Source organism: Athene noctua, chromosome 13 (assembly GCF_965140245.1).
Source record: "Athene noctua chromosome 13, bAthNoc1.hap1.1, whole genome shotgun sequence".
NCBI classification, from domain to species: domain Eukaryota; kingdom Metazoa; phylum Chordata; class Aves; order Strigiformes; family Strigidae; genus Athene; species Athene noctua.
The window spans coordinates 12056135-12069673 of NC_134049.1; the positions used below are offsets into that span (position 1 = coordinate 12056135).

Genomic DNA, 13539 nt, shown 5'->3' on the forward strand with positions numbered 1-13539 from the left:
CATTAGTATTCCAAGAACTGTAAATGGTGGAAAAAAGGGAGGGTTATCTGGTCAAAAGATTTAAAATCGTGATCAAACTGACCTTGTTGTTCTAAAAGCTATGGTTCGCTTGAAACAGGTTAGTCTTCCTGGCCATAGCTTTTAAATATAGGGTTTTGTTTTGCTAGGAGTGTCCAGAATCGTCTTTCTTTGTGACTGTTTTTTGTATACCATGGAAAAGTGACATCTTTTGACAAGTTATATGATAAATTAGGAACAAGTTTCTTGAGAAACTCTCTGGAGCATGTTTTCCAGACTGCTATTCAGTCATGCAGTTATTTTCTTAATCTGTTTGTAGAAGTCTGGCAACAGAATTGTTGTGATTACCTAATATTTTAAGTTTTGTTTCTATCTAAAATTGGATTTTAATCCAGTATTGAAAGTTTAGTTCTCTTTCTGTGGTTTTCTTTCTCCACTGTTAGCTCATGAGTTTCCAGATCCCATTTTCTAATTGCATTTGAACGTGCTTTTGAGAATGCAAAGATAAATTATTTTAGAAAAATACCAAGACCAAATTTATGGATGGGAATAATAAAAGAGAATCTAATATCCCTTTAAAATATGTGGTAAAGATGTATGCTTTTACAGATAGCTTGATAATGGCTGTTTTGCTTCTAGAGACTATAAATGCTCAGAATGGGATGATACATATTTTTTGGATTTGAGCAGTAGGCTAAGAAGTAACATTTATAGCAATGTAACAGTGTGAAAAATATTTGGATATTGTGCTTAATTTAAATGTAAATCCATTTAATTTTAAATAACTAGAACAGAATTCTTGGCTGTCCCTGATCCTTGACAATGCTCCATTTATTATATTATCCAGGAGTGCATGTACTGTCATGGGTGATGCTGATAGTTCTCAAAAACTGGTCCATCAGCTCAGAAAATAAATCTTTTTTTTTAAAAAAAAAAATCTACATTCTAGGAGTAATAAAACTAATTTTAAAAACAGGCATCTGAATCTTAGTTCATTTTTCATACAGCTTAGATTTATGTAGTTATGTTTGTAAGAAAATATAGTTATTTGACTTCATCTTAGACAGGACTTTCTGCATGGAAAAGAATGCCAGAAAAGGTCTTTTGAGCAACTGTATATTTAAATAGTATTCAAACGTTCAAGTTCTTCAGTAAGACCATATTTTTGAAAGTACTTTGAGATCTCTTCTAATATGCCTTCAAAACTTTGAGCATTTGAAAAGCTGTGTACAAATTAGAAGCTCAAAATTAGATTTGATTTTTATGTGGAAACTGACGAACATGTTTAGTTGCAAAACTCCACAAATCCACTCTTAAAAGTACGGTTTACTTAAATGGTGTAGTATCAAAGATGTATGTTGTTCTCAGCTGAAAGAAACAAGTGTTTTGTGATGCATAAAAAAAGAATATCAATAAAGAATTGTTTATGGCTTCCTGTTTTTTATGTTGCCCCACTTTTTAAAAAAAGTTATTTTGGCTAAGAGTTGTATTATTGTTTTATAACAATGCTTGTGTATCCCTTGCTAGCTGAAGCCAGTCTTATTTACTGTAAGGCTTTACTTGGATGTAGAAGAATGGCTTCTAAACTGAGGATGGAAAAAAGATTTATTTCCTAATACTGTGGTACAGCAAGAAGTGTGAGATAAATGACGACATGTAGTCTTGTTTTAAAGGGGTAGGCTGTGCTATTGTTTTTTACACTTACATTTGACATTACTTACAGCAATGTATGATGACAGGGCTGTAGAAATGTGGCTGTAGAAAACATTTTTGTTACTGTTTTTGCACACCTCTGCAAAAACAGCAAGAATCTGAGTTATCTCTGTTCAGTGCAAATGTATAGGTAGATAGAGTCCCTTTGCTTGAAATCTTAATTTAAAAATCTCGTTTCAAAGTGGTAGCAATTAATTTTGGAGCAGGGCTGGTAGAACGTTTAGAGCACAGTAATAACATCCCATGGCTCTCAGCATGTTTCAGTGCAGATCCAAATCTGAGTGAATATATTTTGTATAATTAGTTTGGTATTTAGGAAAAAAGGTGTCTGGAGTTACGGGTTTGCATTCTCTTTGAGGTTATGAAGAAAACAATGTTTTTCTCTCTCACTTGTGGACAGTAAAATGGTGTCTGAGAATCATGTTTGACCCAGCTCAGTACAGCCCTTTAACCTTCCGATTAATTATTTTGGTGAAGACATTGTTTGACTCTCGACTCTTTTTTTTTTTTTTTCCTTTTTTTTTTTTTTCCCCCTAGCTATTTCCACTTAGCACTGTCGGGCAGGGAGAAAGGACACTTCACATGTTTACAGGTACTATGGAAAAATGACATACTCTATTATCTGCCTTTTTAATGTAAAACAGTCAACACGTGGTGATGAGCCTCATCTCCATCTTGATATGTATGGGAATATTTATATTCTGGTCACATTCTTAGTAAGCATTCGGAGTGTTAGAATTACCAGTGAGTGTGTAGTTTGGCCATGATTTGGTTGTGCAGTCTGTGCCCATCAGTTCATGCTTAGGGGCCAAATCTACAAAAATATCTTCGCAGGTTCCTTTTAAGACTAAAAAAAGACCTGTTAACCTTGATTTAGTAAAAATCACTGTCTGCTATTTAGTAAGCCTTACCTAAGGCTTACCACTGTAAGATGCATCTATACAGATCTGTGTTTTCATGCAGCTGTGGCTTTTGAGAGTTATCATGCAAATTATCTGACGTCACTCATTTCTTTGTGTGCATTGCAGTAAATGAGCTGTGATGAGATGGTTACTGTCAAATGTAACCTGTAACTGTGATGGTGGAATGGAAGTTCCAAAAAAACAGAGGCAGAGGGAAATAAATGGAAGGAGTATAGTTCTGACACAGTTTTTCCTAACCTGTTCTGCCAGAAGGCTTCAAGACCTTGTGGAGTTCTGCACAAATATAACTTGTTTCCACTGAACCCTTGAAAGAATCTTTAAAAATAGGTCAAATACTGTTTCCTTGCTTTAAAAGTTATATATCTCTTGCTATTTATGAAACCATAAGCAACCTTGAGAACAAATGAACTGATCTGGGTGCCTGAAAATATGCAGTCATGATAACAGAGGTTTTTATTTGGACAGCCACAAATACAATTTTTCTTTCTGTTATTACAAGCTGACATTATTTTTTATTTGAAGCTTATCATGAAGCACATGGGTGGTTTTCCTTCTTTTTCTCTGCTTATTCTTATTGCTTAATAAATGTCTGAAATTCTTTTAAAAAAAAGGAGGAGAAAAAAAAAATACTTTGCTTCTGTGTGCCTATGTAGGTAATGTAAAGCAGTTTTGGTGGCTGCAATTTGATTCTGTCACTTAAGGAAGTAGAACTTTACCTTCATCAAGTTTTATTTCACATTAGTTTCATGTTTACTTTCAGAAATAAATGTCTGTTGATCTTCATATATGTGTACTAGTTTTGCTTTATTTGGGCAAAAGTTTGTTGGTGATCTAGATGAAATGGCTTTGGGACTGAAGAATTTTACCTACGTACGTTTGCCATGCAACTGTGATTTAGCAAAAAAACTTTGCTCGTTATTTTTTGATGTAAACATGTAGTGGATGCAGTCTTGTATCTTGTCTTACATAGTTTTGTTCCTGGTCAGGATGGAAAAAAAAAAAATGCAACTGTGGCATGATTGAGGATTAGGAAAAGGAAGAGTCATTGCTCCCATGAGAAATGTAACATGCATTTGTCATTGCTGGTAACTTCTCATTTGGATTTTCTGAGCACTTGTGAAAAGTGGCTTTTTACTGTACAGTTTACTCTGATTTTTGCAGTTAGTGTCAAGATCCTTTCTACCCTAAGCTCATGTCAAACTTACGTTTCAATTCTCAGCTTTGAAAATAATCTTGTATGTGACTTCAAAATGAAAGGGATGCTGTATTTCAGAGCTGGGTTGCTCTTGGCAAATGTGTTTCAAAGCCAGGTGTCTGGTGTCCATAGCAACCTGTGAAGGGGGAGGAGAGGCTGGACCCAGACAGGGACAGACATACAAATAGGAATTTGGAATTTAAGTGAGAAAAGCGCTTGACATTGAAGAAAGTAGCGGATCTGAGATGAGAGGCAACAGTGAACTGATTAAGGAAGCAAAGGTCTTAAATGGGAAGTGGATTGATGCATTTATGCCTAATAGAGCATACTAATCTTAAAAGACCTGAAATAACACCCCAAAACTGTAACAAAATGTTGGTGAGAATTGCTTTCAGTTTTCCCATTTTCCTTTGTCTGATGGTATGTGGAGCAGATAAGAATGTTTCCCTGCTGCTGTTTCTTCCATTAGTTCATGGAAAATATTTGTGCATCTCTTTTAATTTCTATACTTAAGTATATATATTGCATAATCTCCTGTCATATTTCTCTTCCTCTCTACTGTGTTCTCCCATGAGATCCTTATTTACTGCATAATTTGAGTAATTGTTGCAGAAGGTGGAAGAGCTGAGCGAATGAGATAGGACTGTATGAAGAAAGTGTGTGGTTCCATGTAGGAGTTTTAAAATTCTGCTCTGGAGCATAGATCTGTTTCCTTAGGAAAGTTTTGAGAACTCATAAATTTGCCTGTGTGTACATCTAATGCAGTAGAACATAAAATATTGTAATGACTGTATAAATTTATGGGAGATTACCATAAAATCCGGTATGCCTTTTATCTTGTATACTGTACACACTGCCTGTCCTACTGTTTCAGAAAGAAGAGCGTGTAACTGGAAAGGGTAGAGAGCAGGACAGGATGGCTGGCCGGAGGATGGCTTTTGTTGATTGGAGTAAGATTCTTTAGTTTTGATTAAAGGTACCTGAAGGAAGATACAATATAGGCATCAAAATTAGAACTAATGTGAAAGGTGAAGATGACGGTTTGTTTACTGCCTTGTATAATTAAAAATCTTTGGATACCAAATATAATTAGTGGGATCAGGCTGAAATGAAAGGATGTATCTTCTACTTGGATGCATAACTAAGCTGTGGAAGTCATTGCTTCTGGGTGCTAAAAATTTACACAGAGTCAGAAGTAATAATCATGGAAGAAGATTTGATGAACAGCTTTAAATCTGATTCCATATGTAACTCCAGAAGTTCCTGATTCAAAAATCACTGAATATTTGGAGAAAATGGTTTCTAAATATTGCTTTTAAGTGATGTATGCTCATTCTATTTTTTATGTTCATCGTTTACCATCCTAGTGATAGTTGCTAATAGCCGCAGATAAAATGCTGGTTCAGATGGATTGGTCTCACATGTGGTGGTTATTAGCATGTACTAGTTATGATGGTGAGTGCTTTTAAAAAGCAGCAGAAGGAACCTGGTAATTCTGTATTCAGAGAACTGTTTCGATAATGTATGGTATATTTAAATAAGGAAGCCACACATGAAGGAGAAAACAAGTATTAAGAACTGATTATAGAGACCCTTTTATTAGGTATGTTCAAGGAATGTAACCAGATTTTCATGGAACTAAATTTAATATCTGGTCATAGCATGAGCTGATTTTTTTTTTTCTTTAAGAAGTGAGCAGCTGACTTAAGACTGAATGTTTTATGAGTTGAAGCTTACAGTCCAGTGAATATTCTTGGTTTGTTTTTTAACAAAAAAGGTATAAATTTATATGCCAGCTGTTCCTTTCCATGTAAAATACTTGCTCTGTGCTATTGGTTGTGTAGAGACTTGGTCATATGGCCTTAGCTAACTCTTAATACTTTTGTAGCAGTGCTGTGGAATAAATTTTTTTCTTGAAGAAAATAAAAGGAATGCAATGCTGATGCATGCTTTTAAGTGTTTTGCTATATAAACACTGTCTAGTGCTTATCTTTTTAACAATTGGACATCACATAATATTAGAGTTGATTTGATCTTAAATTCTGTGGAACAGTATTTCTAAGTTCTGTGAGTGTTTTATGATGTTTTACCAAATCAGTCCTTTGTTGATATCAGGTAAATATAAAATGACATCCCTTCATTTTGTTATGTTCCTCCACCTCTTTTTTTTTTTTCTCCCAAGCTGCATCAGAATGTCATAGTTGTTTCCTCTGTGTAAAGCGAATGTATTGTGAAGTGTAGCCTGTGACTAATCGCCTCTTGCTGTCTCTGCTTATTAACTGTCTGATGGTGATGTGGTTGCACCACTTTCTACACATGGCCTCAAGGATATGGCATTGTGACACCCGTATTATAATATGCAAGTCTTGATTTCAAAAGACATTTTGGGCTGGAAAGTTAGAGAGGTTATAGGCTAATATTGTGGCTGCCTTTTAGCCCTTTTATTTTAATGGGTATTAGGTGGTAATAGAATAAGGTGTACCTATTTTGTGTTTATACATTCTGATATACAATTGTTGACCAGTTTTGTTGAATGTTATCCTACAGTTAAAGCAGTTTGGTTAAAAAAAAAAAAAAAAAGCTAAGCCATGTTCCAAAAATGCATTTAAAGTTTGTTAAGTATCAGTGTTTTACAAGTCACTCAGTGCAGTAGTACCATATTAAAATATTATGGTGACACACTGGCTTTTCAAGTTGCATGCACCTTTATCTTTCTAAACAATACAACAAAATGAAATGCGTGCTGGACTGGTAATCAGTTATTGGCAAATGTGTAATTTACAGGTTATTATAGAGACAGTAACTGTGTGAATGCTTTAACTATTCATTGATATTTTAGTAGCTGTGAAATAGTTCTGTTGTGAAAATATTTTCTCTGGTCTTTATCTTTAAGTAAAGATACTCCCTATTTCTTTCTCCCTCCTGCTTCCCAATGAAACCCCAAATGTTGTCTTACAAAATGAGATGTAATTTAGTTTAGGAATACAAACTTCTTGTGGCTTTGTTTCATTCTCGTGATGATAATTTAAAAAGAGAAACAGGAAACTCAAAGTGGTTTCTCTATAAGGTTTCCTAAAATAATGAATGGATCACCAAAACTTTGTGGGTAAATTTCTGAAACCTCAGATAACTCAAGGCCTAAAGCTTAGAGTGGTGAGCACTATCTCCTTTGACAACTGTAAATTTTTAAGTCATCCAATGGAATGTGTATGAAGTTATTGGTCATTTAAATCTGTGGTTTGTAGGTAGAATCTAGCAAGCTAATTGGAGTTTGTTTAATTGGAACAAAGTATGTAGTGTAATATTTTACTAATGAAAATACTTGGTTCTTCACTGAAATTATTTTATGCATGTGCATGTTTTATGGCTATACAGGTGTTTAATAATGCTTCCTCTTTAGCAATCTGTAAAATAATTTTTTTCAAAATTTTATTTTTTTAGGCTCTTATAAGAAGAAACAGGAAACTTTTCTCAAGCTGAAGACAAACTAAAAGAAAATTGTATCATGTGTTAGGATACTGAAGAGTGATATTTCTTGGATTAGTATATTTCTGGATTGCAAAGCAAAAGAAAGAGGCTGAAAATGGGGAGAAAGAAAATACAGATCACAAGAATAATGGATGAACGGAACAGACAGGTGAGAAACAAGGAGTCTGCATGAACAAGTTAATCAGTAATCCGAAAAATGAATGGAAATTTTTAATATAGTCATCTTAATTCACTCTTCTAAAGCTGAGCTTTGTCTTCATGTATCTACAGATGGCATTACCAGAATACAAATAAGAAATATGTCTCGGTTTTACTACTGAGGGGAAAATTGTTATTTATAAGTAATATCAATTACTACTTTAAATCAAATTCACTGTAAAACTACTTAAATGGTACCCTAGTCTGTACTTCCAGCAGAGTGGAGGATCATGTTAAAACAGACACCTTGATTTGATAGCTACCAGGAACACACAGTAATGAAGATAAAGGATGAGAAATTCAGAAAAGATGTAGTAAAAGCATTTGCTACAGCCTTTTTGAGAGAGGAGTTTGTCATAGCTATGGGCAATGATCTACAGTGGTTTGATATAGCAATGTGTTAACGTGAATCTATTTAAAAACATTGATTTATATTTCTTGTAGGAGCTGTTTGCTACAACAGTCTTTAAAAACAGTCAGTCAAATGGGAGGCGTACTCAAAGTGCACTGTTTCAGGAGGAGCTGCTTACTTGGCTGCTCTTGCCCTAATAAAGGGGTGTCCTGTGAACTTAAAAAGTACCAAAAGTTGATGACTGTAGAACTAGTGTTTCCTCTTAACTTCTAAAGTGCTACATGAGATATGAAACAAAATTTTAACTGGATATTGAAATGTATAGTGGGGTGTCTGGAAGCTACCATTTTAAAGGAAAAGTATTGTAGGAACGATTTATAATCTTTAAGAATAGTCTTAGTGGGTCAGACCAGAGATGCCACTAGGCCAGTATTTTTTTGTCCAGTGATGGTTATTAGTGTAAGTGTAGGATAGAGATGCACATGTTACGCTACTCTCTAATCCTCTTCCAGCTTCTAACTATTCTTAGCTCAGGGATTTCCTGAGCTGGATGTGGTTTCCGTATATTTAGTAACCATTAATGGATTTTTTTTGTGGTTTTCCCCGCCCCCGCCAGTGAACTTGTTCAGTTATCCTTTGAGCCCTTATAAAGTTGCAGCATTTACAACATCTTTTGGCTAGGATTTCCTATAGGTCTGATTACCTGTTCTTTCAAGAAACACCTTTTCATGTACATGTTGTCATGGTTCTGCTAGTTATTTAGCTCCTGTATGGAAGAGGCAAGCAGTCACTTCTTACCTAGTCTGTCCATCTTGCTTGTTATTCTGTGGATCCCTGCCATGTTTTCTTATTTTCTTTTAAAATACTTTTTAAGGCTGAAGCACTCTAGCTTGCTTAGTCATTTTAATATTTATTCCATACTTTTTACCATTCTTGCTATTTTTCCCTAAACCTTCTTGAGTATTGCTATATTATTTTTGGTGGCAAAGGGACCCATAACTGCACAGTGTTCAAGATGCATGCAAACCATGGACTTACATAGTGGTGTACTGATGTTTGCTCTCTGTTCTCTTCCTAGTATCTGATTTTCTTTCTTAACTTCTGAGCACCCGCTTGACAGTGTCAGAATTCCACGGGACTGTCCTGCTGCTGGCACGTCAGCTCAGAGCCCATTTTGTTTGTGAAATCAGGATTGTTTTTTCTCGCTGTATCACTTTAAAGCAATGTAAACTCTGAGAAGACTATATATAGCAAGAAAAGTATTATTGGAGTTTGGGAGAAAGCCAAGTATTGTGTTTGAACAGCTTTAATCACACAGTGATTGTATGTTTGATATAGATAAATGTCTTCCGTACCCGTAGTAAAAGTAGATGAATTAATAACTTCAGTTCTTCCAGATCTTGCTCTAGAACTTCAGGCATGTTGAAGAGGTGGAAATTGATTCCCCCCCCCCCCCCCCCCCCCCCCCCTTTTCAATCTTATTTGCAGTAAGTTGGACAACCTTGGTTTTGTTCTACTTGAAACAGAAATAGTGTTATACCCTGACTTGGTGTGGTGGTGGTTTTTTCAGGGAAGTTGTGTTTTGGTTTGTGGTGTGTTTGTTTGTTTTTTTTTGTTTTTTTTTGTGTTTTGTGTTTTTTTTTTTTTTTTTTGGATCTCCATCTCATTGTTCGGGTTGGAACAATGGAGAGAAGTATTACTGCATTTGTATCAGATTTTAGCCCATTTATCATTGCTGTGTCTGAAGTGAACTATGGGGATTAAATTCTAGGTTTTGTTTCTGGCTGTTTTATGGCTAGCACATTTAGGGGCTTTTTAGTGAATAGGAAGAGGCTTTAAGATCCAATTTAAAAATGGAATTAGGCTTGCCTTATCCTTTTTATGTGAAAGCTCAGAGGTGATAACATACTGCATTTTGGTTTTGAAAAGGTTTTAAAGAGATTAAATAGGTTTTGTTAGTGGAGCCGAATTTTTTATATGTAGAGATATTGATGGTGTTCTTTAACCCCACTGGTGTCCTGTGGGTTTGGTAGCTAGTATATAGAGTTTTAACATACTGAAATGCCCTGATGCACTGGATATTATTAGCTATTAATTTACTTCAGAGATTTTTTTTTTTTCATTGACCTAGATAAGGGGGGCATTTAGGGTTTGTTTTGCTGAACAGAAAGCGTTAGTTCAGTTCTGTTCTCTCAGTTTTTCTGTGGCATATGCAGCTGGTTAGTAGGTCACTATGAACGTGCATATGATGTTCTCTGTAGATGTTTAGTATAATCTTTAGGGGTTTTTGTTTGAAAATACGAGTAGAATGAGGTAGAGCTTTGCCGGCAGAGCAAGTTTATATAACTTATATGGCAAGAAAAGCTATTGTTTTATCAGAAGCATCTTATTTCTGATGGGATTGTATGTGAGCTCAAAACAGAATATATAGACCATTACTCTGGGGGATTACAATAGTCATGAGACTGTCATTGTATTATTAATTAAGCAGTCTTATCTGCTTGAATGAGCTGTAGGACATTTATCTTCATTAAGCTGAAGAGAATAAAGTACAGTAAATTAGATATCAAAGGAGCTCAATCTTGCTGCCTTTGCTCTCTCGCCCATTTTTTGCTAAGCAATATTAGAATAGTGCTGAGGAAGCCATTGGCCTGCAATAAAGATACATATTTTTGTTTTTACTGTGGTCCTAAATGGCAAGGGGAAAAAAAAAAAGGTAAATTAGATAAATTTGCAGAATTAATATTCTGCTTTCTGAGTTACTTAATGAAAACTGATTTTATAATAACCCATTTGCATTAAAATAAGGCTTGGACTCCAGTGGTTGCGGAGTTTGTGCTAAACACTGTCCAAACACAAAGTGAGAAATGGGTGCTAGCTGAGAATCTCACAAGTAAAATATCTCACAAGTGAAGTAGCCTTACAAGAGGCAAGAAGAATACTGTTTCGGTAGAGACATTAAGATCCCTTGCCCAGGATCACATGGTTCCTCAGTGGAACTAAAGCCTTCAGTCTTTTTGTTTAATGACTTCTCAAAATACTATAGCGCACACATATCTTGTTAATGGCAAAAACTAAACAGTAGTACCTGTCTACACCTGTACATGCTCAGGTAATAATCTCTTTAAGTGTCTTGTAATTGAAATATTGGAAGAACAATGGCTATTTAAAAAACCCTGTTTCCCCGGCAAGATTCAGAAAAAAGTAATTCTTAGTGTCCCATCCAGGATAGGATAAATAATTTCCACGTGTTATGAAAGAAGGCACGTGTAAAGTGACAGAACTTCTAGGAGACTTACACAACATCTGTTTTTAAAAAGTGTCTGTATTGTCTTAAATGTGGATAGAAATCTCCAACTGCATTTAGAAAAAATACAGCCCAGTAAAACCTAATTTGTACTTGGTCAGCTTGTTGAAATGGTAACTGAAAATAAAATACTAACAGAAGATGCATTAAGGTAAAGTCTGTCAGGTTTTTTTTTTTTGCATCTTTTCTCACTAATGTATTGTAATTGTTAAACAAAGTAGGTAAAAAGATTTGCTTACCCTAGTTGAACTGTGAATGTGTTACAGCACTCTTACATAAAATTGTTTCAGAGATAGTGCTGAATCTTAATGGAGCTTCTCACCAAACGCGCTTTGAAAGGGTTGAATAAAAAAGTTATGGTAAGTACTCGACTTTCATCTGAACACAGATTATTCAAGCTTCACAAAAGGGTCTGTGATTAGTGGTCTTTAAACCTAAAAAGTTCTTGTTAGAAACACTGCAAAGGAACTTAGGTGAAACTATGGTTATCATAAAACGCCTGTCATTCCATATTCTCATCTTTTTAGGTCTCTGTTTATTGCCCCTATTCCTACTTTGTCTAAGTGTTAACAATCTGGGTTTACAAAAATCATAGGCATAGTGCATTTTTGGGAGTAGGGGGCACATGTTAAAACAGGTTGGGTTTTTTGGGGGTTGTTTTTTTAGGGGTTTTTTTTGATGGATGTGGATACGGTTTTATAGTGGGAAAGCAATGTCAGGTCCACAGTACTTTTGCAGGCATTGGTGGCGGAAGAGCAAAATATGCATATACTGTTTTAATAATACAGTTATTTTCAGCATGCTATGTACACAGTGTTGTTAGTGTATCAGTCTGCATCATTCTGAGACTATGTGGTGGGAAGGATAGTATGTATTTTGTGTTACGGATAGTATTAGAAAAAAAATATGCACATCTGGAAAAAAATGCCTTGAGGTGTGTATACACAGGATTTTCCAATCCATCTTCCAAAAACTTGATGTAATTAACATGTTAAACTATAGAAACCCATAAAACAGGTTTGATAGTTTCTTGTGTTTTACTTCATTCCTATCTTGCAAGAGTATACTGATTATTGTCCGTTAAACATATAGGGCATGTAGGTCACTCGCTTGTCACAGAAGCGTATACTTGAATTGTGCTGTGGGGGTGTGAACGTGGCCCTAGACAGAGGTATTCCATTCGGTACTGAAGCTCAGATTGAAAGGCTAGATCAAAAAATAGCATATTTATTTGAAAGGTCTCAGAACATGATTTCATAGTGGTAGATTAAGTATCTTTTTGAGACACTTAAAGAGAACGTTTAGTAAAAATACTGTCCTTCAGTAAAAATACTGTCCTTTAAGAAAAGTTGGCCATAGCATCAGGCCTATGTTTGATTCAACTTGATGTCTTATATTGTTATAATACATTGATACTCTTATATCTTTAATTGAAATCTTGTGAAAGGAATAATTTTTAAAAAACTTTTTTCATAGTTGATAGTGATTTTTATGGCTATTTTTCCCCCTTCGCATAGGCAAATGCTTCTTTGTGGTGGTCTGTAATGGATTTATCTTCTTGCACCAGTTATAATTGGACAGAATGATTGTTTCATGCTGTTCCCAAGTGGCAGAAAATAGCCTAAAAATATAAGTGAATCTGATTAGATGGTTTAATAGCAACAAAATAAGAATATTTTTTAGCTTTGTGTAATTAGAATCATATTACATAGTAATAGTGTTGCTACCACTAATACTGCTGTTTGCTTTAATTTTATTAGAATTAAGGTTATGAGTAGCATGTAAACTAGTTACAGACTAACTGATCATCGCCAAAGAAAATATTGAAAGTCCATGTCGGTTGAACAGAGGATCCTACAAACTTTAACTCTCCTTGGTAGTTATGTACCAGTGGAGAGCTGGGGGGGTGTAACAATTTAGCTTAGTCTAATATAGAACATTGGCCCTAAAAATTACACCCAAATATGACAGGCAGTTCTGTTAACTGAACATGCGTACAAGCTTATGTTGCTTGTTAGTAGGAATAAATAATGTAGATTCAGTTTGTATATTCCTTGAATTCTTGATAATAGTCCTTCAAACCCTTGTCATGTGTCTAAAAAAGAAATAAATCATTGTTCTTTCTTCTCTAGGTCACCTTTACAAAGAGGAAGTTTGGATTAATGAAGAAGGCATATGAGTTGAGTGTACTCTGTGACTGTGAAATAGCACTCATCATTTTTAACAGCTCTAACAAACTCTTTCAGTATGCCAGCACTGATATGGACAAAGTTCTTCTTAAATACACAGAATACAACGAGCCCCATGAAAGCAGAACCAACTCAGATATCGTTGAGGTAACAAT

At 35.0% G+C, this 13539-nt stretch overlaps 1 protein-coding gene across 5 annotated transcripts in view; it reads left to right on the forward strand.

The window, feature by feature from the left end:
- MEF2A (myocyte enhancer factor 2A) overlaps positions 1-13539 on the forward strand; it is a 92960-nt gene that overhangs the window by 29075 nt on the left and 50346 nt on the right. For all 5 annotated transcript variants that reach the window (XM_074917518.1, XM_074917519.1, XM_074917521.1 and 2 more), the window contains exons 2-3: positions 7291-7486; positions 13328-13531. In XM_074917518.1, coding sequence (XP_074773619.1) covers positions 7433-7486; positions 13328-13531 — 258 coding nt within the window. In that variant the 5' untranslated portion in view covers positions 7291-7432. The remainder of the gene's footprint in view (positions 1-7290; positions 7487-13327; positions 13532-13539) is intronic.